The following is a 23,338-nucleotide window of genomic DNA, read 5'->3' as shown; positions in this document are numbered from 1 at the left end:
TGTGTTGCTTTATACTCTGCCTCTCCCACTACCTGTGGCTCTCCACAACCACTGCTGGTCCACACATGCTGTGTGCAGTTGGAATAAGGAATATGCCACGTTCTGCCATCATTTCTATTATCAGCCTGAAAGAGGTGAATCTCTGCTGGAATGAAAGATTAGATTCATTCTATGAACCAAAATTAGCCCAGCCTGAGAGCAAGGTATTCACAGACATTAAGTCCTTTTTCTTGGACAGTGCAGCCTTAAAAACATCAGACAGGAAGAAAGAGAAACATCTGCATTGATTTTCATTGTTTAATACTCAAGAGTGAAAAAGTGTAAAATCACAAAGCTTATACCACCACAAAAAAACGCAGTTTCATTGCAAATGACCAGAACACAAGCTGCCTGCAAAGTTTCACACATCTGACATCAACAAACCCAGGTTCAACATTCTTACCGTCTTTTGAAACACCTGCTGTTCACAAACATCAGCCAGCACAGAGCTCTCGCTATCTCACACATCTTCCTTTATGTTCTATGCTCTATTTGCTTCCTAGATCAGTGGTTTACACATTTAAAAAAACAGTGTCCCACTTCTGATCTATATCAGCATAGAAATAAGTAGTTTTTACCCGCCACAAAATACTAATTATATTTGAAAAGCGTTTTGTTTAATCCAAACACAGCGGTAAAGTTTTTATTTCTATTTAATTAAAAGCGTAATATGAGTAAGCTTCAGAAGTGCATGCTGACTGAGGGTAAGTCACCAATCTGCTCAGCCACAGGATATGATTTTTATGCAGAAAGTGATCACCTTGGGTGAGTTTGTACACCAGGGAGTAGGTTATGTTTGCTCTCTCTAGTAATTCCTGTACCTACAGCCCCAGTTCTGCACATGCAGCCACAGCCTGCTGGATATGTCTGTCCACCTAAATACACTTTGTTGTCTGAAAGTAGAATTATCCAAAAGTTATCATTATGTCTAAATGTCTCAAGGTTAATAAGAATTAAGTGGAAAATGGGTTGCTCATATTAAAATCTTTTTGAAAGTTAAACCTTTATATATGAGGCAACTTTGATTTCACAGCCTTTCTTCATGAAAAGGAACTGCACCTGAAATATTAAACCCTTTTTAACATCATGCTAAAAAAATGCACATTTCCAGTTCTCTACAATAACCTAGCTTCCCAATAATTGATTAAAATCCTGCTCTTAAATAGAAATAAAGTACACTGAACAGATTTTTTTGCTCCAGACTATCAAAACAGAAATGTATCTTGGCATAACCTACTGCATCTGACAGTGACGTGTAAAGGAATTTCTGAAGAGCTGTTGTTGCCTCAGTGGAAACAATACTGATTTTTATTTTTTTTTTTTTAATCCTTCAGTGCTGAGGGCACCTACATTTTATGAGTCACTTGCTCCTCATTTTATTCCCTCACCTGACAGTATAATCCTCTCAGCAGGGGAAGAAAAACAGTTTTGGCATCACTGTTCCTAAGGAGCACCTCTGTCAAAGATTCCACAATGTATCAATAAATGGGCTTGACATCCTAAGTAGCTTTTTGTTGGTTGCTAAATATATTTTCTGCAGATATTCTTGGGTCTGTTTTACAGAGAATGGTAAGTCTGGAATAAAATTTCAAGAAAACTTACACTCATTATTTTTACCTCTGTTGCTTACTACAGACCTGACTTCTTCCTTCATGTAGTTATTTGATACTTGAAGTACAGAAGCTGATTATTGGCATCTAGCTGGAAAATTCTGGCTAATACATGATTATTAGACACAGAGATGTTGCCACCTTTAAAATCATACAGTCAGCTGAGGAAACAAAAGTATAGGATGAGATCAACAATTAACATCCTATTTATAAATGGAAGCACGAGATCTTTTCTGAGCATACAGGAATAATTTTGAAAAAAATATCACCTATTACACAGTGAACAGTATAAATAAACTTAGATTACATGCCTTTAATGCTTCTACACAACTCAGTTTCCTATTCATTTTCCAACTGTTGGTGGAACTTCCAATTTCAACAATGGTTCCAGGCAAAATGAGGAAAACATTCAGAAAATTTTGCAGTGCAGACAAACTTCATGAGTTAATCTCTGGAACATTAATAGCTTTGTACAGTTTCAAACTTAGTAACTAAGGCACACATGGATTAAACTGTCCTATATCTGAAAGAGCAGGATATGTCAGTCAGCACGGAGCTTCTCAGCTTTGCATTTATGTTCATAGTATAAAGCAGCAGTCAGCTTTGAGAAATCTACTTCTGTTAATAGTAAGGAATCTGAAAAGTGACTAGTCATGCCAGACTAAGATAGTCTAACTGGATTCTAATATGGATCAGCACACACAAAACTAGGCTTACATAACCACAGGAAAAAAAATCTGGGAGCCAGCACCTGCTGGGCTGGCGCTGCTCAGCCACCCCGAGCCAGGTGTGTGTCTGCTCTGCAGAGGTGGGACACGGTGAGCGAGTGTGTGCTTGTGTTTGTGAGTGTGTGTGTGCAGAAATAGCAGCTTCTCACCTCTGTTTGTTACTTCCATACGTGTCCAGTACGGTATTTCTTACTCCAGTGACAATATTTTGGCTGCTATTTTTTGCTTCTGCCAGCACTGCCCAGGTCAGGCCAGCCAGTGGTGCTGTGCTGGCTTCCAAGCTGAACTTATAAAGTCACTGAATTATAAAGTGAAATGATGTCCTTCATTCAACCAATGTGCAATCAAGTGAAATTAGCTTATTTGCAAACAATTTAAGTAGAAGGCAACTTTGGCCTGAGGCACGTGTTACATTCAGAGAAAAAAAAAAAAAAGGAAGAAAAACATAAATTCAAATCTCAGGTTGGGTTTGCAGGGGGAGTGATTGAAAAGGACATCTTGTTTGTAAACAAAGGATTATCTGGGAATGAGCTGACACACAATGATCATAAGTGTCATCAATGTCATTTGTAAAAGTTTCCTTCTAACAGGACACATATCAGCCAATTTCACTGTGTTAGGAAATTAGGCACTATGTAATCATGTTTGACACTTCACACTTACCTTTAGCAATACCTTGTATCAGGTAACCCATAAACTGCAAAATAAGTTGAGGTTTCTAATGTACACAGCCACTGAATCTGTAAGGAATTCTCCTTACCTCAGTGGGAACGCTATCCAGTCTAGTTTTAAATTTGTTTTCTTTTTAGAGATATTAAATATACTACTGTCTAACCATAAAATTCACTATTTCTCACCTGGAATACTGTAAGAAATTCTTACCTCAGTGTTACCTCTTTCTTTTTTGCACTGCATTCAAGCTATACAAATAATGTCACTTTTGGCAATTCTTGCTATGCTTATCTTGATCCTACAGGATCATATTTAATTTCATAGCTGTAATAGTAACTGTCTTTTATAATGTATTAATTAGGTATTGCATATAAGTACACAGAAATGGAACTGAAAATCAGCTACTACCACTCGTTAGTCTCATATTCTGTTAAATTTGTGGTTAGTAGCTTGAGATTTAAATAGAATTGCATAGTAATATTGCAGTAACCAAGTACAATACAGTATTAAGAAAACAATAATTTGAAAAGTCCTATTCAAGCACACATTTAATAGTTGATGTGCTATAAAACAAACAAAAAAAATAGAATCATTTGAATTCCCCAGTAGCAAATTCCTGTTTCTATGGGTGGAAAAATCTGAAAATATTAGACACAGAATTCTGAGGAAAAAAATATTAATAGCATGATCTCTCCCAAAAATAAAATTTGCAATAAAATAAAATGTGCTGAATAGAGGCTTAAATTCAATACTTCTCAGTCCACCATTAATAATCTAAATAGCTTGAGTATTTCCCCATCCCTTTTTTCTCTTTAAAAAAAAGGATAATAAAAAATACGTATAAACAAATTGCTGTGTAGGCTTCACCACAGAGTCCTTTCAGAACCACTGTCCATCATTATCATTATCCTCATCATCTTCCTCCTCATGGTCCAGGTAGACAAAAGCGACTTTCTTCTCTTCAGAAGTATCTGACCTTTGGTCGACCGTTCTTTGCAATTGCACAGTCTGATCAAAAAATGACTGTTCCACCACCTTTTCACCCTGATCTTGGGAAAAACTGGAGAGAACGTAGCCACTTCTTGTGCTTTCATTTCCTGCAAGCTGGTCACTTTTAACAATGACCTGTGGCTGACCAGCAGAAGGGTCTTGCTTGTTGGACACCAGCGTTGCCACTTGCTGTTCTCCACTCTTCACTGCAGATATTCCACCCAGATTGGAAACATCCATTTGGAAAGTGTAAGCTGTTTCCCTGGAGCCTACTTTAATATGCTTCACAGAGCTGCTGCTCTCAGATGACTCTGCTATTTGTGAAAGATCTTCCACCACCCCAGCTATGGGTCCTGAGAAGATTATTTCCTCAGTATGAGCTCCCGCAGGAGTTATTTTAACGTGCCTGAAAGCTCTTGAGCCTCCTGAAAGGGTCTGGTCTTCCAGTTCAGTGATTTCTGTGTGCTGGGAGACAGGCCCCTGGTAAATGATTTCTTCAGCTGTCATAAAGCCCTGGGGACCCAGCTGGATTTGTCTGACTGAACTTTCTGCCTGTGAGAAGTCCCTCGTGTTGCTGACCTCCACTTTACCAGAGATGGGTCCTTCAAAGATAACGTGCTCAGTATGAACCTCTTGTGGGCCCAGCCTGAAGTGCCTCATGGATCTGCTGACATCCACGGCCCCTTCAGCCTGGGAAAGACCATCTGAGCTATTGAGTGCCAGAGAGTCCGAACCCGACCCCTCAAAAGAGACTTCTTCAGTCACTTGCCTTGATCCTACCGTGACACGTCTCGTGGCCCTGCTGAAGTCTGTTGAAACCTTCTGAGAAAGATTTCCAGAATCCATCTCTTCTACAATTGTAGTAATAGGGCCTGTAAAAATTACTTGTTCTGTGGTTTGGATTTCCTTGGGGCCCAGTTTAAAGTGCTTCACAGATTGGCTGAATTCTGATGGTCCCTCTCTCTGAACAAGATCTTCTGTAGCACTGAGCTCCAGCGTTTCAGAACCAGGCCCTTCATACAGGACCTGCTCAAACCTCTGGACTTCTGCTGGGCCAACCCTGACACTGCTCTGGGACTTGGTGTTATCAACTGATTGTGATGAATGAGAGGCCTCTGAATAATCTGCAGTTTCCAAAACCGAACCGTCATAAACAACCCTTTCAGTGGTGTGATAGCCGGTGCCACCAGTCCGCCTTGTTGTGGATGAGCTGTAGATCTCTTGGTCAGCAAAAGGAGTGTATTTGTCACTGTGGGAAGAAATATCTATATTGCTCCTATCTGAGCTCTCTTTCTTCAGGGAGTGTATTGTTGCCTTCTCCTCGCTTGAGATTGCTTCACCAAGCTGATCTACATTAAATTCATCAGTATTAAGGGTCTGGGACAGATTGACTTCAGCAACAATTGTCACTGAGCCCCCCTCCTCCTGATCAACTTTTTTGATATCAAATGCCAAGTTACTAGCATCAACTTTGTTGTCTTTTGTTAAGGCAGAGAGCTCCTCTTTCACACTTTCTGGGAGACTGCCCTCCAACTGCTCCAAAGCTTCCTTCAATTGATGTTTAGGGTCCTTTGTTTCCTTGGATAAAAGCCCTTTTATTGAAGTCTGAAACTCGTGAGGAATTTTGATTTCTTTTTCAATAACAATGGATTCAACATGGGATCTTTCACCTTCAGGATGCTCTTTTAAAATATGGGCGCTCGCTTCCTCCCCCACCACTTTATAGGTTTCTTCTGGGGAGCTCACACCTTCCTCTCTCTTACTTTGTGTGCCTTGCAAAAATTCATCTTGCCAAGAATATTTAATAGTAGATTCTTCTTCAATATGAATTTGCCCATATACTGAGTCATCATCTTTTTCATTAATAATAGGATGATCATCAGGAACAGATACAAAATATTTCTGTTCAACAGGTGAGTCATCTTCCTCGGTTACTTCTTCCACATGAGTAAAACTCTCATGGCGTGGTTTCTTCTTTTTGACATCTTCATAGGTGACAGTGATGTTTTGTTCCTCCTCACCATAACGCCTCTCCCTCTCAGGGAATGAATCCTCCACTTCTTCTACTTGGAAAGGAGTTGAAAAATCACTCCTTTCATCGGTGGTGTAATCCAGTGGCTCCTCTACAATCTCCACATTCACAGACACGTTCTTTCCACTCTCGCTTCCTTTCAGGCCATGATGGACAATATCTTCTATCTCCTCTTTGGAAGGAGTTCCCTCAACGCCCTCTCGAATCACTTTTCTAACATCCTGGTTTGATAGATGTCCTAAGTCACCTTCATCAGAAATATTTATGTCTTCTTGAACTTGAGACTGCACTGTGAATTCAGTCTTTATTTTCCCTTCATCTTCTTGTTCTTTCTTATCAAAATAGGTCACTTTGGTGTCTGTTGACATTTGTGAACTAGAAGACTGTGTGAAACTTTTAAGAATGTCAGCAACAATATTCTCTGCTATGTTTTCAGTTGGCAGAGTTCCCATTTTATGGCTTCCATCCCTAATTTGCTCTTGACCTTCCAGACTGGACTCTGCTTCTGAAATCCTCACTTGATGAGTTTCAGCAGACTGAGTTACATGGTCATCTGTTTCTCTTCCTATGGAAGTTTTAACACCGTGTACCCTTACTTCTTTATGTCTCTGCAGTCCTTTGTCAGGAGCATGCCTTTCAATACTGATTGGGACCTCAATGACATCTTTGCTTCTTGATTCTGAGGTCACAGTTGCATCTTTTTTGGTTGATTCACTTTTCAAAGTTCTTGGAGTAGAAATATCACTCCCTGTTACCTTCTGGCTAACTTCTTCACGGATATATTTTTTCTGCTCTGTCTTCCTCCCAAAATCGACACTTTCTTCTATAAAAGATCTCTCATCTGTTTTCTTTTTCTCATCCTTTGTTTGTTTCTCCAGCTTATCCTTTTCTTTCAGCAGAGATGTCTTCTCATCAGTTGGTTTGCTGTCTCCTCTTTTGTCTTTTAGTATGGTCCGAGTTTCAATTATAGTTTCTTCATATTTAGATGGTTTTGCATTAGTAATCAGCTCATAAGCTGGAAATCTAGTGAAGCCTGGTTTAGTTCTTGTATTTTCAGCATCAGGCTTGTGGTCCTTGTCTGATCTTTCAGCATGTGCCGATTCTTTTGAAAAAGATACTGTGGATGAAGTTGTAACTTCTGTTTTCTTTCTTTCTGGAATCCTCTTTTGCTGCATTTCAGTGCTTCTCCAGCTACTGTAGTCTGGAGTAAATGTTCTTAGTTCTTTGTGGTCTGTTACAATCCTTTCATCCTTTGTGACAGTCGTTGAAGGGCGATATGCTGAACCAAGTAGGTCCCTTCCAAAAGTTCTTCCCCCCGTTGTTGTGTGTGATCCAGCCTGTGTGGAGCGAGCTGAGTAACGTGCAGAACTGCTGATATTCGTCACTGGCATTCTGTGCCTCGTGTCAGTGATCCTGGCAGCGGGCAAAGCTTTATTTCTATTTCTTTCTTGATAAGTAGAGTAAATATCAGTGTAGTTATATGAAGTGTTAATAATATCTGCAAAGAGAGCACAGGTGACCAAGCATTAAAATAATAGTTTGTATCTAAAATACTATCAAATAGAGGGCATGAACTAAGAAAACATGCAGTATGTTTTTTGAAAGAAACAATGTCTTCATTTTCAGTGGAGCTTTGTAAAGGCATTCCTCTAGGTTTTGCTTGTTAATTAAGTCTATGCATAAATCTCTTTAAAGCTGAAAGCAAAGCTTTTCCTTGAGTTGCAAGATCTTTCTGATTTTGCCTTTTGTGCAGTACTGGGCATTGTGGCATTAACTGAGGAACTACACTTTTTGTATTTATACTGATGTTAATTTACAACTTCTTATTAAATAATGTATGTTAATATCATAGGCTGGGTTTTTTGCTTCGTTAGCCTAAGTGGCCTGAAGTTTCTTAGTTCCTATTGACATTCAATGGCACACCTGCCACCACATACTAGAAACTGCAAACACAAATACAACCCTTCATAGCCACACAATAAAGCACAACAAGGGAGAGAAATAAAGAACCTTTCAGGCTCTATCTATAGAAATTAATACAATGTGCCAGGAATATCTGACAGAGCAACCAGAACTGCACCACTCACATCCCTCACTCCTGAAAAGCCATCACATCTCCCCTGACTTTTGGTAGTGTCTCCTGTATTATTTCTGTAATTCCTTTCCTATTCTGTGAATATGTCTGAGTGCTGTCTGTAGAAGTATTGGCTAGTCCAGATCTAAACTGAGCTGTCCAGATCCAGGCACAGTGCTCAAAATTTAACAGCACAGACAGATCTGCATGAGCATTGCAGCCTATGCCTGAGCCTGCTGAATTTCCTTCAAATGTCTTCTGGAACTACAATAATGACCCCACATGGTTAAACTCATGACTATTATCCAGATTAATTCTATTATTAATTAAAATGGTCACAATGAAGGTCCATCTTATCTAAAATCCTGTTTGCAGGGACCAAGAGTAGATACATAGGGAAGAGTATAAGAACAGGCAAGTAAACAGTGATACTTCCCTCGTATACTCTCACAGCCTCCAGAGATTTGCAGCTCCTAAGATAGAAATGGTATCTTTATGTTTAGTAAGTCTTTGATTTCTCTTTTGTTACTCTGCTAAAATATCTCTTTAAACCCACGTGAACTTTTTAACACTCACAATGCCCCAGGATGATGAACTCCATGGTTTTAACTGCATGTTCTGTTAAACATCCCTTGCTCTATATTTCAAAACTCTGTTAAGACCTATGGGCTTCCAAAGATTTTTTAGAGCTACAGAACATCACTCCCTATGTTCTCCACTCAAGCCATGATTTTATAAGGTATCTCATATAGAAGAGCAATATGTTGATTTAAAATATCAACACTCAAAACTAATTTAATATTCACTTTGCAATACATCCATAAAAATATACTTCAGGAACACTATAACATAATAATTTCCAGTTATATTTAATTTCATTCAGAATTAATTTTTTAATATTCATATTTTACCTTGAGGCAATTTCCCTGCATGCTCTTCTCTCCATATAATCCACTGCTTGCTCTCCCCTTCTAACAAAGCTCTGCAAAACAAAAAGGGCATTTCATTAAAATACTGGGAACAATAAGCATAATATTTTACATTTATAAGCCTTAGAAATTGAAATAATTATCCTGCAGTTGCCACATCCACTAGACCAGATTGCTTCAAGCCCCATCCAACCTGCCCTGGAACACTTCCAAGGATAGGGCAGCCACAGCTTCCCTGGGCAAGATGTTTTATAAAGAAAAGGCAAAAATGAAAAAAATATTTGCAGCAACCTTCCTGCTTGTAACAGAATAGTAAAGGTGGTGTTGCAGTGTGATACAAGCGAACTGTTAGCAGGATTTACAACTTCTATCATTTTAGCAGATGCAAAATGAAGGAAAGTCAATTCTATTGTCAAACACAGTGGTTGAGGAAAAAATTTATAGTGTTAACTATTCTTAGCTCCTATTCCATTGGAAATCAGCATAACACATTTCACAAAAAAGGAGTAGGAAAATTCTCTGTGACAGAAACTGCTTGGTTTCCTTTAATGACATCTTTGTCTGCCCTTGTTCCTCAGCCCCCCTCCTGTTTGGCAGTGACTCTGCAGCAGCTCCCATACTTCCAGGAAATGCTGGTGCAGCAGCCTGGAAATGCTAGGTCAGGTTCTCTCCCTGAGCAAGGGAATGTTACAAGCAGCACAGTAACTTGGGTGGGTTCATGTGCTTCTACCAGCCAGTTACAGCACTTCTGGGTTTGGGAATGCCAGATGTTCTGCACTGATAAGACACAGCTGCAACAGCAAAGCTGGCAAGAGTAAGGCTGGAGAACTGTGATAGCCAAGGCTTCTGACTCCCTGGGGCAGGAGATGAAAGCTGTTTAGGATTGGGGTATAAACACCTCTGCTGGACATTTATGTCAAAATTAACAAAGCAGGTGTTTTAAGCATCACATGTGTATTTCACACTTCCCCTGACTGATCCCTTCCACATTAGCAAAATATTAATATTATATATAATATACTATAGGCAATATACTACAGGCAATCATTATTATTATATTAGCAAGGTTTTCTTTGCCATCATGGATTTGTCTAGATCCAGAAGAAAAGCCAGGTTAGAACTACTTAAAACAAGCTCAGATGGGCATCTTTCCTTCTATTTTGTGAGTCGAAAAAACCCACAGTAAAAGCAATCTATCTTTCTCCATGCTGAGAGAAGCTTCATAGGAATTAGATCCCTTCAACACATATAATGTTCCCAAGACCAAACATCTGATCTGATGAAGGCTGTGAGTGCCAAACAAATTGCTCTGACAGACAGGCCAGAGAAGCTTGTGGTGACGCTGCAGAAACACATCCAGGAGCTGGCAGTGAAAGCGTTAACCGTGACGAAGGAAAGCAGGAATGTGGGGAGTTTGGCTAAGGATTTCTGGCTGCTGTTAAAACAACAGTTGTTCAGTTGCTGCAGCAACGTATGAAGTCACTAAAAATAAGTTCCAGGAGGTAACTGTATATGGCAAAGGGCAGCAGCCCACAGAAAAGCTGGATCTGAAGTATTACTACTGAAAGTGAAAGGCAAAGCTTCCTGAAACCTCTGTAAAACTGGACAGAAAATCAGTATTTTACTGGACACTTCATAATGTGTATGACCTCACGCTTATCAGAAAACCAAGAAAATGTTAAACTGGCTGAACTTACTAAATTGGCATGAGAAAGGGCAGTGTACTGTACTGAGCCAGCAAACTCAGGTTGTGTTTCTAAGCCTGACCATAGCTTGAGTTTATCAAGTCATTTTGCTTCTCTATTCCCCTGTATCCTTTCCTACTAATAAGCTCTTGGTGGTAAGGTCTGCTTTTAAACTTAAACTGCCTGAGGAACTAATTTCAACTGTATGAACTTTTAAGTACTCATAGTAATAATAATTTTAAAAAAACATTGCCCCAAGCAGCACTCTTCTAAAAAAATAACCATGTCAGCTACTTCCTGGAAATCAGGTCCCAAATGACATATACTCCCATTTTGTTAACACTTAAATTTAAGTGTTACCAGAAAATAATCCAACTGCACCATTAGCTCATCTCCTTATTAATGTCATTTATCTAAAGTTAGCAGGGACATGCTCATCAGCCTGTGCTGGATGACAGCAGAAACAACCGGTCCATGAAAGAAGGAGGAGGAGATAAAGTGGTTGGGGTGGGGAGAGAGAACAAAAGGAACTAGTGCAAATTTTATTATGCTCATTCAAGACAGTAATGATTTTGTTCCAACTACAGAAACCCAAAATCTCAGATGGGGCAGTTGGGCAGCAGGCCATAAAAATTCATCCTCTCTATCCGGGATATTTGCTAAGGAGTTACAAAAACCCCATATCTCCAGGAAGGGAGGGGGGTCAAGATCATTCCATAACCCTTTTCCATCACAGGATGGAAGGATGAGGAGTGTAAAGAACAGCAGGTTAAACTCCTCAGGTGTTGAAAACTCAGCTTATTCTCAAAATAAAACCCACACAGGAGTAGAACCTATTAGATGGTACAAGTTATGAAGGGGAAGTAATGAGACTGACTGGAAAAGCTGTGGTGAGTAGCTCAGAGGACCTCAATGCTGGTGATGATTTTGTGAGAGGAAAGCATGGAAAGGGTCAGAAGTGTTGATGGAAGAACACAACTGGAAAGTCCACCTGACAAGTGTATTCAGAGATTCTAACAATGATATGGAAATAAGAAAAAAGTTGTGTAGCTTTTGTTGCTTCAGAATGCAGAGTGGTACCTGAACAGAAAAACTGCACAGCACTTGAATCTCAAAGTGAAACATTTTACCCTTCAACAACAAAATACTTCAGAGATGCCAGAAAACCTCCTGAACCTATTGGTACAGGCTCTGGGCAGCCTCTGCTGTGTGAAGAGAAGTTTCTGCTAGCTAAGGAGAAAGCCCTGAGAGTAATTCAGATTCTAGGCAGGTTTTCTATCTCCTTTTAAAATCAAGAGTTTTACAGGGTGAATAAACCACTCACTTCACCACTTCTCTCTGGAAATAAAACTTAGGCATAGCTCTAAGTAGCTGTGGTTTTGCAAGGTTCCAAGAACACAGAACAAAACTGTGAGACACTTGCTAAATATTTACTTCAACAGTGAGAAGAGGGTGTAGGAATGAAGATTCCCATGCGGTGTAACTTCACAAAGCCATGTAAGACACATATTCCACATCCTGAGTGAATCTCGGCTCCCAGAGCAGGAAGGGTGAGCAGAGTCAGAGAGGAAATACACTCAGACCATAAGGAAGGGTGTTTCTTGCAACAGTGATCCTTCTTCCCACTCCAGGGGCAATGGTGACTAATGGAAAGACCTGACTTGTAACAGAACTGTAGGAGTTGTAAAACAGAGAAAACACAGGGTGGGAGGCACAAAGAAGGCTCCAAGACCAGCTACCACACCCTTAACCTATAAGGCCAGAAGGAAAGGAAATGTCAGGGCCTTCTTGGGAACATCTCCATGGAAAGTTCAGGATGTTGGACTGAGTGTGAATAGGGGCCTTTTGTTTCCAGTATGCATAAGCAAGGGTATATGCCAGCAAGCTCTGTGAAAACCAACCGAAGCTGCATTCACGTGCCCTTTTTTTGCAGGTAGAAAGACCTGGGAGAGGAACAGGATTTGAAAAAGTACATGAGTGAGCAGTCCAGATTTCTCCTACTTAATCTCACTGACTGGCTCCCCTCTCATAACAGGGTTGGTAGAGACACACAAGAAGGAAGGAACTATTTTCTTGAATAAAGGAAGAAAAGAGGAATAAGTAAAACTGCATAAATGTAAAAACACAAAACAATAATTGTTCAGTTTTTGATATTTTAAAAGAATTTTGTTTGCTGGCATTCACGTGTTTTTTTTCTCTGTAGCAAGGCCCATTCTCTTGTTTTCATCTGCAGATCATCTTTAGTGGGCAGATGCTCATTTTTCCACTGACATCTGCCTTGCCAAGGCCATCAGTGAGACAAGTTGCATTCAGATCCATCAGATGAAGAAACCCTACGGATTAAAGAGCTTCTTAACTGGAGAACAAACGCACTGCAAGTGATGCTGAATTGTTCTCCTTTCATTAACCAGGGCAGGGAATCCTTAGACAAACCAATAATGCTCAGATAATCAGTGATACAACTCTGGAGAAGTTCCAGAATTTCATGGGCTTAAAAGGTATTCAAACAACTGAATATCTGGGCATTATCATTCCTAGTTCTGGATGAATACTAATCATCAAAACAACTCTGATAATTCTGTTATTGTGACAGTGCTAATCCTGTTATGCAGATGAATAAACCAAGGGAGAAAGTTTAACGACAACAGTGAAAGTCAACAACAGAGCTGGGATTAAATTCAGAAGAATCAAGTTTTTTAGCAAAGTTAACAGAATTAACACACACAGATAAGGATCACAACTGGCTACTACTTCCACAGTAATTCTCCAGACACTATTGCTTTCCAAGGATCACAGGGATCCCACTCCACCAACAAACATCAAGGCACTGTCACTTATCAAGCGACTGCAGATTACTTGTCCCACACTGTGATTTTATCCAGAAACCAGCCTTGGTCTGTGCCTCCTTGCAGACATTCTCAAGGCACCCTGGACAGACTGTTGGTGCTCTTTCATGAAGACAGACATTCTTTGCTCACTACTCTTTATCAAGCTACTCAGAAGTTATTTCAAGTTTCTCATATTTTCAGTTATGCAATGGAAATTAAATCTCATATGCATCAGTGGATTGACAGTCCACACACCTCACTCATAATAGCTGGGTGCTATCTTTATCCAGGCTTACTGGTTCACATTCAGGACACAGCATTAATGCTTTAGAACACAGAAGCATATATTATATTTAACTGGAAATACCCAGTCTATTTACACAGGTTGAATACTAATAATGTAGCCAATGCAGACAAGGTAGTGACAGAGGCAGTCTCCTTAAAAAAAAAATACAGAAGTAGCCTGACATTAAATTTTTGCAAATTATCCCTCTGCTCAATAAGAATAGTCCATCTCTCTGTATTTGAAGATCAGTATCTCAATGAAATTTGTTAAAAATATTGTGCTATTTGTAGAAAAAACCACATTCTTTACAAGAAGGGAGGATCTTCCTTCAATTCATTTAGGATATTTTTCATTCCAAATCAGTTTTGTGCCATGTATATCATGATTATCCAGACAAGAGAATTACTCTGGCTTTTCAACCCCACAACTAAGCGGCTAGAGAGAGGTACAGTCCTAAAGATTCATTAGCAGAGATGTGGTTAGCTCTGATCTCACACTTCATCTAAACATGTTTTTTATAACAAATGAAGGATGGAGAAAGCCAGGGCTTAATCAAACAGACTTTTCTGCTATCTACCTACTATTCTACAACTGCAACAAGGATGGGGAACTCACTGCTTCCATCAGTGCTGCAGGTGGTCACATACTTAAACAATGAAACGTGCCATGTAAGTTGATGGCAACAACATAACCTCGAGTTTTATTGATTGCAATTTAGGGATATTGTCTCCTCAGCTCATAACCAAATATTGCCCCAAAAATTGCCATCCATCTGATATCCATTTGATCAAGACTAAGAAGGTTTCTTACATACCACTATATTTGTACCAAGTTAATAGGATTCCTATGGATTATATTGGCTTTAGAGCCTTGAGTCTCCCAAAGTCACTGTTTATATTTTAAATGCTGGAAAGAAGATGAATGGGGCTCCCGTATCTATAAAAAGGGATTTAAATTATCCTCTGTCTAGACAATAGAGTGTGACCACAAATCTTACCTGTAGGTTTCAATTTCAAGGATGAGGCCTGCTTTCACCTGCAGGAGTTCTTGGTAGTCCCTCAGGTAATCCGTGATTGACATGGTCAGGAACTGCTTTTCTTCTTCCAGGGCGTCAATTATTCTCTGGACAGAAACAAATTATTTTTAGTTTTGAAAGGACACAAAAGTCTGTACACTTGAATGCCTTAAAACATAAAATTTTTAATTAAAAAAAAAAAAACTGATATAAAAATACATCAGTATTCTATCACTTAAAAAACCAGAAGAAATCACCTCTATGACCTCCCCATATACAAACTGAAATACATTGCTCCTAAAACAAGTTTTAAGCTAAATTAATTTTATGCCTTACTAAGCTGGTTAAAGATTTCAGCAAAACCCAGTCAGATGCCCTGTACAAAAATTATTAAACACACATAGCAAGGAAAATACACTTCTTTATAAGACTTACATGTGACTCATTTGGTCATTTTAAGACATGCTTAAATCACACTTGAGATCAGAAATTTTAGCAATTGCTTTGCCATGAGAACCTTATCAGTATTTTGGATGTGTGGGTTTAAACCAGTTTTGGAATTTGAGCATCTGAAGTTACCACAGTGCTCACAAGGTAAAAGATGAAACTCCAGGGCTTCCTTCAAGTTTTCTACAGCATCTGGATACCTGCTTTGAGGTCCACCCAGCTCTGTCCTAACTGCTGCTCAGAAAAAGGATAAAAGATTGCTCATTTTCATCTCAATAATTATATATGACATTATACAACACAACTAAATATATAAGGTTATATATATTTACATTAAATGGCAGGAGGAAGAAAATAAAAGAGTAGAAAGTGCTTTAATCACCCTCTCATGTGAAGGGTGAATTGTCATTTCTATATATATTTGTACCAAATCTAACCTTGGTAACTAATATGCTACAGACTGCACTTTGCTCTGGGGGCTGGGAAGACAGAAACTAAATATCAACAAAGGCCCAGTTCTGTTTTGTTCACTTCACTCTGCACTACGAAGAAACTCTGAAATGTCATTTACAGAGCAAAACCTCAAACACATGTACAACACTAAATAGGAATTCACAACAGTATATTTTAGATTTCATCCTGATAACTGCTCTGCAATCAAACTGGAATATCAAGGCACTGATGGTTTAGTTTTAAAAAAATCACAATATATCAGTTATAGGCAATAAGTACTCCAGTATCACAGTATGAACAATGGCATAAAAATGAAGATACAGCAGGGGACTCTGCTTTAGTGGCAGCATGATGTGCTAGGCAGAAGTAAGAACTAAGAACATAAAGTGCTGGCATGTCAAAAGTTAATAGTTTTGGGGTTTTCAAAGTAAAACTAAAAAGAAAGCTCTGTGAAGGAAGCTGCCTATAATTGCCTATACATGAGGGTTCAGTTCTCTATATAACACATTAATCTCTTTCTTCATTTGCCTTTGCAGCTCTTGCTAAATGATTGCACTGATGTTTCCCTTGATGTGATGATCCTTGCCTACACTCTTCGGTGTACTTAAAATTCCCTGTTTATAGCAGGAGACAAATCATATCTGAAAGAGCACCACAGACCCCCCAACAGCCTCCTGCAGATGCCAGTGGAGGCACCATCCCATGGCCATGCAGATCTTTAGCAGCTCTGAGGTAACAATCTTGTTCAAGAACAGCACAGACACAATGGAAAATCCTGAGGTGAGAAGGGAAGAAAAGGATGAGGCCCTGCTTTTAAAAGGAAAAGGCTACCCAGAAAGAATGGCCAGGGTGCAACAGAACCAGGAGTCAGCAAACAGAGCAGAAGAATCCCTGATACAAAAGTGAAATTGAGATGTTTCTTGCCTCCACAGTTAAACACAGAATAACCTATACAGGGGTATGCATTCTTTTAAAAGAGCTTTAAAATGCTGCAGTCCCAGAAAAACCCATCCAGGAAATTTCTACACTGGACTACAGAGTGTGGGGAGCTCTGAAAGATGGGGGCTGTTCAAACCCATCTAGAAACACTGGAGCTTCAACCCCTCACCCCCAAGTTCTCCAGTCTGGGCTTGAAGTCCACCTGGATTCTCCCCACTGGGTTTGGAGGGCACTGGAGATCCAAGAGCTGGAGTTAACGATTACCATAAGGGGCCACATAACTCAGCCAGCTGTGCAGTAGTTCCAAAGGAATTAATTCCAGTGGGAGCAGACACTCTATAGACTGGATGGCAGACAGCCAGTCACCCAGCCCTCCATCACTGATGCTCAAACATAAAGCAGAAGACAAACGGTCTCAAGTCCTGTCTCCAAGCACGCCAAAAAACACAGAAACCAATCCATCAAAGTTCAGGAGACTGCGAGCCAATAAACCCATTTTGCAAAAGGTAACCTCTACTTGGCAGATCTTGTGTTTTCTTCACACAGGACTCTCTTGGAAGAGTCTGTTTCCCAGCCACATCAATCACAGCCCCCAAAGCCCAGTGATGTCCTGATAGGATTAAGGAACAGAATAGAAACTGTTTCCTCACTCTTCAGATGTTTCCTTTCCAGGCAGCACTTGGAAATTTTAGAAGGGCAGAAGGGGAGAAAGAATTTACTTGGGTTGTCCAAGCTGTACCTACTGAGGGAATAGAGGATTCCAGGCCCCAGCCCTTGCCATCTGGTACTATTTACTGATCCCATAGCTCATTCAGTGGCTCAGCAGGGGAGGAACTCACACTGCACTTGGCTGGCTCAAAACTGGTACACAGAAAAAGGCACATGACATATTGACAATAAATGTGCATTTGACAAGATGTTTTCTCCTCTCGAGCTCACAACACTGACACAGGAACTGATCCTAAACCCATTCTTATCAGTGGGAAATACCTGCCTCGTTTCAGAGCAGCAGGATGGGCCATGGAGGGTTTTGCATACAAATAATTCGGGGGTTTCAAACCACCAGGAGTTTTTGCATCAGTATTCTCATAGCACACAGCTAAAATGATGGAAGTAAGAGACCTACTGAGTTCATCCCTTTAGCACTTGGGATGTGAAAAATTTCCAGTGTGTGATTTACTGCCTGCCTGGTTCAGCTACATTATAACTCCAAATACTTATTTCTATTTAACACTGCTGAAAGCTTCAGTGAGGATAAGGGCAGTTCAGGAGGCAAAGATGAACATATAAGGCAACTGGATGATATATGGAAAATATGAATAAATCTAATTGCCGTTGCAGCTGCAATGAACAATAATAACTTGACTTTAATCTGTACATACATATCATTTCTACATGACACTCTACAATAAATAAGCATGGAATTGATGCTCTTTAAAGAGTAGTTTAAAACCCATGCTGAACATACTTCAACCAGTAAAAGATGACTGAGAAAAAAACCACTTTGATCCCAAGAACAAAACCTGAAACAGCTGCTCCTACGCATTCTATAATTTTTCTTCCTGGATGTGAGCAAAAGATTTTATTTCTCATGTACAGGAGACTGACAGCTGCAAAAAGCCCATTCTCATTAAAACCCAAACATAAGACCATTCAGAATTAATAAACCTTATGACATATTTGAATATACATCTAGATAATATTCAATTTCTGGCAAAAATTGTCAGATATTTTCAACAGACTTTTTTCTTCTTCTTGCATTACTAAGATTTGAAACTATTTTTAAAGTTACCAAATGTTCATAAGAGTAACAGAGAAGTCTGCAATGTTGGTGTCAAAATAACAATCCATTTTGGAGCACTGCATCAGAACCATTCAAGGGCATCCATTGATTTTGATTATTTGACTTCTGCCATAGATTGCTGTCATCTACAACTGGGTTTCTCAACTTGCTCTTTCAAAGAAACTTCTTTAAAAATACAACCAGATACAGAGATAACTGGTTTAAAAACACCTTGCTGAGCTGAAAAAGTTGAATAAAAGCCATTCTCACTGGCTTTAGAAGAAAAACTTGTGGCACGGACAGTGAGCTATACAAAATATTCTCTTTACTCCATATTTAGAGGTTTTCAGTTTGAGCAATGATGACTTTCATTATAAACCCCTAATAAAAGTTTACACAGCAAGAAGGCCGTGTTTTGGAAATCTAAGAAACTGTAAATATAAAATGTAAAAAATGAAGAGGTTTCTTTCTTCTTTACTGGTTTTGACTGTTAGGTAGATTTAATTAATGAGGGATTTACATATGTCATCTTCTACAGCTTTGGGAATGTTTACATATGTGATTGTGAGGATGAACTGTCCTGTCAAAAATGGAAAAAGAAAATAAATTAAAAGTTAAGAGCTTTTCCGAATACTTCTTACATACCTAATCTGTCTCAGTTCACAGCATCTGCAAACTATGCAACTTCCAAACAATCTAGCAGAGTACAAAAACCAGACATGCACACAGCAACAGGTCCCAGTCCCTTCCCAGTTGCCAAAACCTCCATAATCTAGCAGGGCTGCTGGACACAAAGCTGGACAAAGCACAAGGGGTTCAGGCACACACCGAGCTGCAGCAGGGTGTTAATAAAGGGTCTAACAATGAACAAAAGAAATGTTGCCCTCAGGAAATGGATCGATGGGCTGCATGATCTAATATGTGCTCTCCACTCCAAGCTGGATGAGCGGATACTCCGCTGTTCCGGCAGGAGCTGATTCCTTCCCACGCACAGGGGAATTGCACATTGCACCAAACATCATCCTGACAGCAAACAAATCCTCAGCTGCAGATGCTGTCACCCTCAGCACCAACACCCACCTCCAACATCTTGCCTTTACACAACTCAAAAGTTTTCTTAACTACGCTGGAGACCGCAAGCTTTTCCCGAGGCTCAAGGCATACTGGAATAGGTGTAATACAGGAAGAAATTTCAGATTATTTCTCTGATTGGGACAGGCCACCCTCAAGCCTCAGGGCCGTGTCCTGAGGTTCATTGCCTCCCAGGGACTGCTCCCCGTCCCAAGCGCTCCTGCCAACCCTGCCAGGATCCCTGGCAAGCCCGTGTGCCCGCTCCATGCTCTTGGGCACTTGCCGAGGGCAGGTTGGGAAGGGAGCACCTGTCACCAGGATGATGTCCTCAGGGTCACTGTCTCCTTTTGATTCACACCCAGCTCTCCCCAAACCCCCCGGGGGGCTCCTAGGGACTCCTCGCCCCACATGGAGATGGGCTCAGCAGCAAAAGGCTCCTGCTGGGCCACCTCTTCTTCCAGCCTGGAGAAAACCCACTGACAGGAGGCAAAGAGGGGTGGGCAAGCCCTGGACCACGCCGAGTCAGAGGGGTTTTAGCACCCCCCGGAGCAGAGCGAGGAGGAGGGATGGGAAACTCGGGCTCACATCGCGCGATGGACCGAACTGAAGGGAAAACACGAGTGGCTGGAGGAGTGTTTGGGAGCCCCAAAACAGGCACCGAGGGGCGGGAAGGAAGAGGGAGAGTCCCGGGACCGAGAGCCATGTGCCACCCACCTGGTACTCCTCCAGCTCGGCGCCGTGGCGGTCCTGCAGGGCCAGCATCTCCTGCTCCAGCCGCTCCCGCAGCGCGCACAGCTCCTGGCCCTGGCGGTGCAGATCCTCCAGGTGCTGCCGGCACTGCCGGCTCTCCTCCCGCAGCAGCTCCAGGTTCTCCCGGCTGCGCTGCGCCTCCTGCTCCTGCAGCACCTGGATCTGCTCCTGGTAGCGCAGCAGGGTCTCCCGGCAGCTCTGGCTGAGCAGCATCTCGTAGGTCTCCTCCAGCTCCTCCAGGCTCAGCCCCGCCAAGGGGGGCGGCAAGGCGGCCAGGTTCAGCCGCAGCTCCCGCATCTCCACCGCCTCCCGCTGCTGCCTCTCTGCCATGTGCCCGTGCTCGGCCTGCAGCTCCAGCAGCAGCTCCTCCAGAGCCACGCACTCGCCCCGCAGCCGCTCCAGCAGCGCCCGCTGCCCGGCCAGCTCGGGCTCCAGGCGCCGCCGCATCCCCAGCACCTCCGCGCCCAGTGCCCGCAGCTCCTCCAGCTCCCGCCGCAGCCCGTCCCGCTCCAGCTCCGCTTCCAGCTTCGCCCGGCTCAGCTCTTCCAGCTGCATCCGCAGCCAAGCCAGCTCCTGCTCGGGCACCCGGAGCCCGATCAGCTCCTGCTCCCGCAGCTCCGCCAGCTCCCGCGCCAGAAAGCGGTTCTCTTCCTCCAGCTCCCGCACGCGGGTCACGAAGACCCGCAGGCGGGAGTTGAGCTCCTGCAGCTCCCTCTTCTCGTCCCATCCCGCTTCCCAGCGCCGCCACATCTTGCCGGGGCCGCGGGGTCGGGGCGCGGTGGCCCCGGGGCTGCGGACGCTGCGCGGCTGCCGAGGGTGCTGCGGGGTGTGCGCGGCACCGAGCAGGCCCCGCCCCTCGACACAGAGCCCGCCCATGCCCCGCCCATCGGGCCCGCCCTGGGGCCCGCCCCTCTGCTCCGCGGCGCCCCCTGCCGGGCTCCTGGCGGCTCCCGCCAAATTCCTGCGCGGGAATCTGAGGCCGCCTCAGGGAGCAGAGCCCGGTTTAAGGAGTCAAATCCCGCACAGGGAGCAAAGCCTCGTCCAGAGAGCAAAGCCCTGCTAAGGGAACAAAGGGCTCGGGAAGAGAAGTCGAGCTCAGGGAGCTGAGTCCTCTTCAGGGCTCAAGGCCAGGCTTGGGAAGTAAAGTCAAACTCAGGGAGTCAAATCCTGCTCGGAGAACAAAGCCCTGTTTAGTCAGGAGCCCAGCTGTGCTAAGGGAGCTCCCAGCACTTCTCTCCTGATCCCCCTTCCTTGGCATTCTCATCCTCCTCCCGGCTGGGACCGCACTGGGGCTCATCCTGCGCTCCCAGCACAGCCCCGGGTGCTCGGCTCCCCACGAGAGATTTCTGGATTTACCCTGTTTGCCATCACCTGCTGCTGTTACTGCACCGTGGCTGAGCTTATGTTTATATAAAGTGTCAAATGCCACTTCATAACACTACTTTTAAGTGGAACACCTCCAATTTTGACCTTGTATCACAACCATAAGCCTTTTCCCAGTAGAAGAACGTCTCACCTCAGGGCTGAGGCGCTTGTGGCCTGCGTGTCCCTGTGCCCGCTTCTCCCGGCCTCATTTTGCACCATATAAGGGCTGGATCCAGCTGGATCCTTTCATTGACTGCCTGGAACTCAGCGAGGAGGCAGTGAAGCATCACACCCTGTATTATCTACCAAATTAGACAAAAAAGACGAGGAGTGACTCATTTCAGCCTTTCTCATCTCCCCAGGCATTCTTCTCTCCCTCTCCCTCCCTGACACACACATTTATATTTCACCAAGTGCTGCAGCACTGGGAGTTTTGAAGAGATTTGCTGCTTCACATAAGGCAGCACAGCTCTTACCTCTGTGTTTGCCCCTCAGGACTGCTCCCAACCAAAGCTCTCGCATGGAAAGGACTGGAATTTGACACAAGCCCCACAGAGCTGGGATCAGGGCACAGATGTACCACACTGACCTGCTCTGGACACTGCAACTCCTTCACTGCTCAGCCTTCCCAAAGCCTTCCCACAGCACTTACACCTCCCTGCCCTCAGAAAGGCCAAATTTTGGCTGCTGCTTTGCTCTCTGCTGAGTAAGTTTTCTTCTAATCTCAATAAAGCCTCCAGGATTTGAGCCTAACCAACACAGATAAATTGTTGGCTTTGGCCTAAAAGTCAGCCAATTTAGCCTTGGCAGATTTGCTCCCTCAGAGGTCACTGAGAAGCTGAGATTTACTAAAGGCACTTGCATTTTCTTGGCTTTGTGGTCAGTCAAGTCCCTCGGTAACACTCTAACACCTGCTGCTCTTTTATGAGGGAAACCACTATGCTTCTGGGAAGAGGTACTTTCCTGTGGTTTACCAGGCTTTTTCTCCCTCTGATGTCACTGTTGTCCTAAAAACCCCGGGTGACATTGACATTCACACAGAGCAGAGCCATTGCACCGGTTGGAGCTGGGCGGCCGGACTGAACAAGCTCTCAGGGGTCCACTCTGGGTGTCCAGCCAAATGTCCAGCTCTCAGCACCTTTTCATCTCTTATTGACAATTTGACTGCTTTCTTGCTGCAACTGTATTCATAAATTTTTATTATTTCGTCATTGAAAATAGTGGACGCTGAATCTCTGTTTTTATGAAAAATCTCTGGTTTCTTGAAAAAACACCATAAGTAAATCTCTCTAGATGTGGGCCAGCTTTCCAGGCTGGGGGCATCTACTTCTCCATTTCCTGCTAATCCTGGGCCTGGATCAGCAACTGAGCAAGGAATATGTGGGGGAGGGCAGGGAATGCTTAAAGGGGCAAAGTTTGGGCAAGTCATTTCTGAGACAGATCTTGGAAGTTTTGTGACCCTTCAAGTGGTTCCAGCACTCAGTGACCATTGAGAATTGCCTGATTGGTGCAAATATGTGGACACCTGAAATGCCCAGTGAATCACCGGGGTCCCTCTCCCTGAAAATTTGAATGAATTCATTTGCATCTGCAGAAAAAAGGAAAGAAACCAGACATAGTCAACCAAGGCAGGCAAATTAAA

General features: G+C 42.5%; 1 protein-coding gene and 1 long non-coding RNA gene across 4 annotated transcripts; both read right to left on the bottom strand.

The window, feature by feature from the left end:
- Positions 1–283: 283 nt before the first annotated feature.
- SYNM (synemin) lies at positions 284–21,164 on the bottom strand. 3 transcript variants are annotated; one of them, XM_015639203.3, is made up of 4 exons: positions 20,296–21,164; positions 14,871–14,995; positions 9,057–9,127; positions 284–7,569 (listed from the first exon to the last, which is right to left on the bottom strand). In XM_015639203.3, the coding sequence occupies exons 1-4, from the start codon at positions 21,079–21,081 to the stop codon at positions 3,929–3,931; spliced, it is 4,623 nt and encodes a 1,540-aa protein (XP_015494689.1). In that variant the 5' UTR covers positions 21,082–21,164; the 3' UTR covers positions 284–3,928. The 3 variants fall into 3 exon arrangements, with proteins under 3 accessions (XP_015494689.1, XP_015494690.1, XP_033372782.1); XM_015639204.2 differs by lacking the exon at positions 20,296–21,164 and adding an exon at positions 8,582–8,618 and having other exon boundaries at positions 14,871–14,985; XM_033516891.1 differs by lacking the exons at positions 14,871–14,995; positions 20,296–21,164 and adding an exon at positions 12,194–13,035.
- On the bottom strand, positions 18,470–20,287 carry LOC107209445. The gene is made up of 2 exons (XR_001523603.2): positions 19,591–20,287; positions 18,470–19,090 (listed from the first exon to the last, which is right to left on the bottom strand). It is a non-coding gene; the product is annotated as an uncharacterized LOC107209445 (long non-coding RNA).
- Positions 21,165–23,338: the final 2,174 nt, after the last annotated feature.

Source organism: Parus major, chromosome 10 (genome assembly GCF_001522545.3).
Source record: "Parus major isolate Abel chromosome 10, Parus_major1.1, whole genome shotgun sequence".
NCBI classification, from domain to species: Eukaryota; Metazoa; Chordata; class Aves; order Passeriformes; family Paridae; genus Parus; species Parus major.
Note: the sequence above shows the minus strand (reverse complement) of the source record. Positions and strands in the feature narration are given on the sequence as shown.

Bases quoted from the DNA above. Each gene is read 5' to 3' on its own strand.
- SYNM (XM_015639203.3), bottom strand. From the start codon at position 21,081: ATGTGGCGGCGCTGGGAAGCGGGATGGGACGAGAAGAGGGAGCTGCAG. The intron at 9,128-14,870 runs GTAAGATTTGTG...TTTGTTTTGCAG, and splicing joins CTTGAAATTGAAACCTACAG to AGCTTTGTTAGAAGGGGAGA. The intron at 7,570-9,056 runs GTAAAATATGAA...CTCTCTTTGCAG, and splicing joins TGCAGGGAAATTGCCTCAAG to ATATTATTAACACTTCATAT.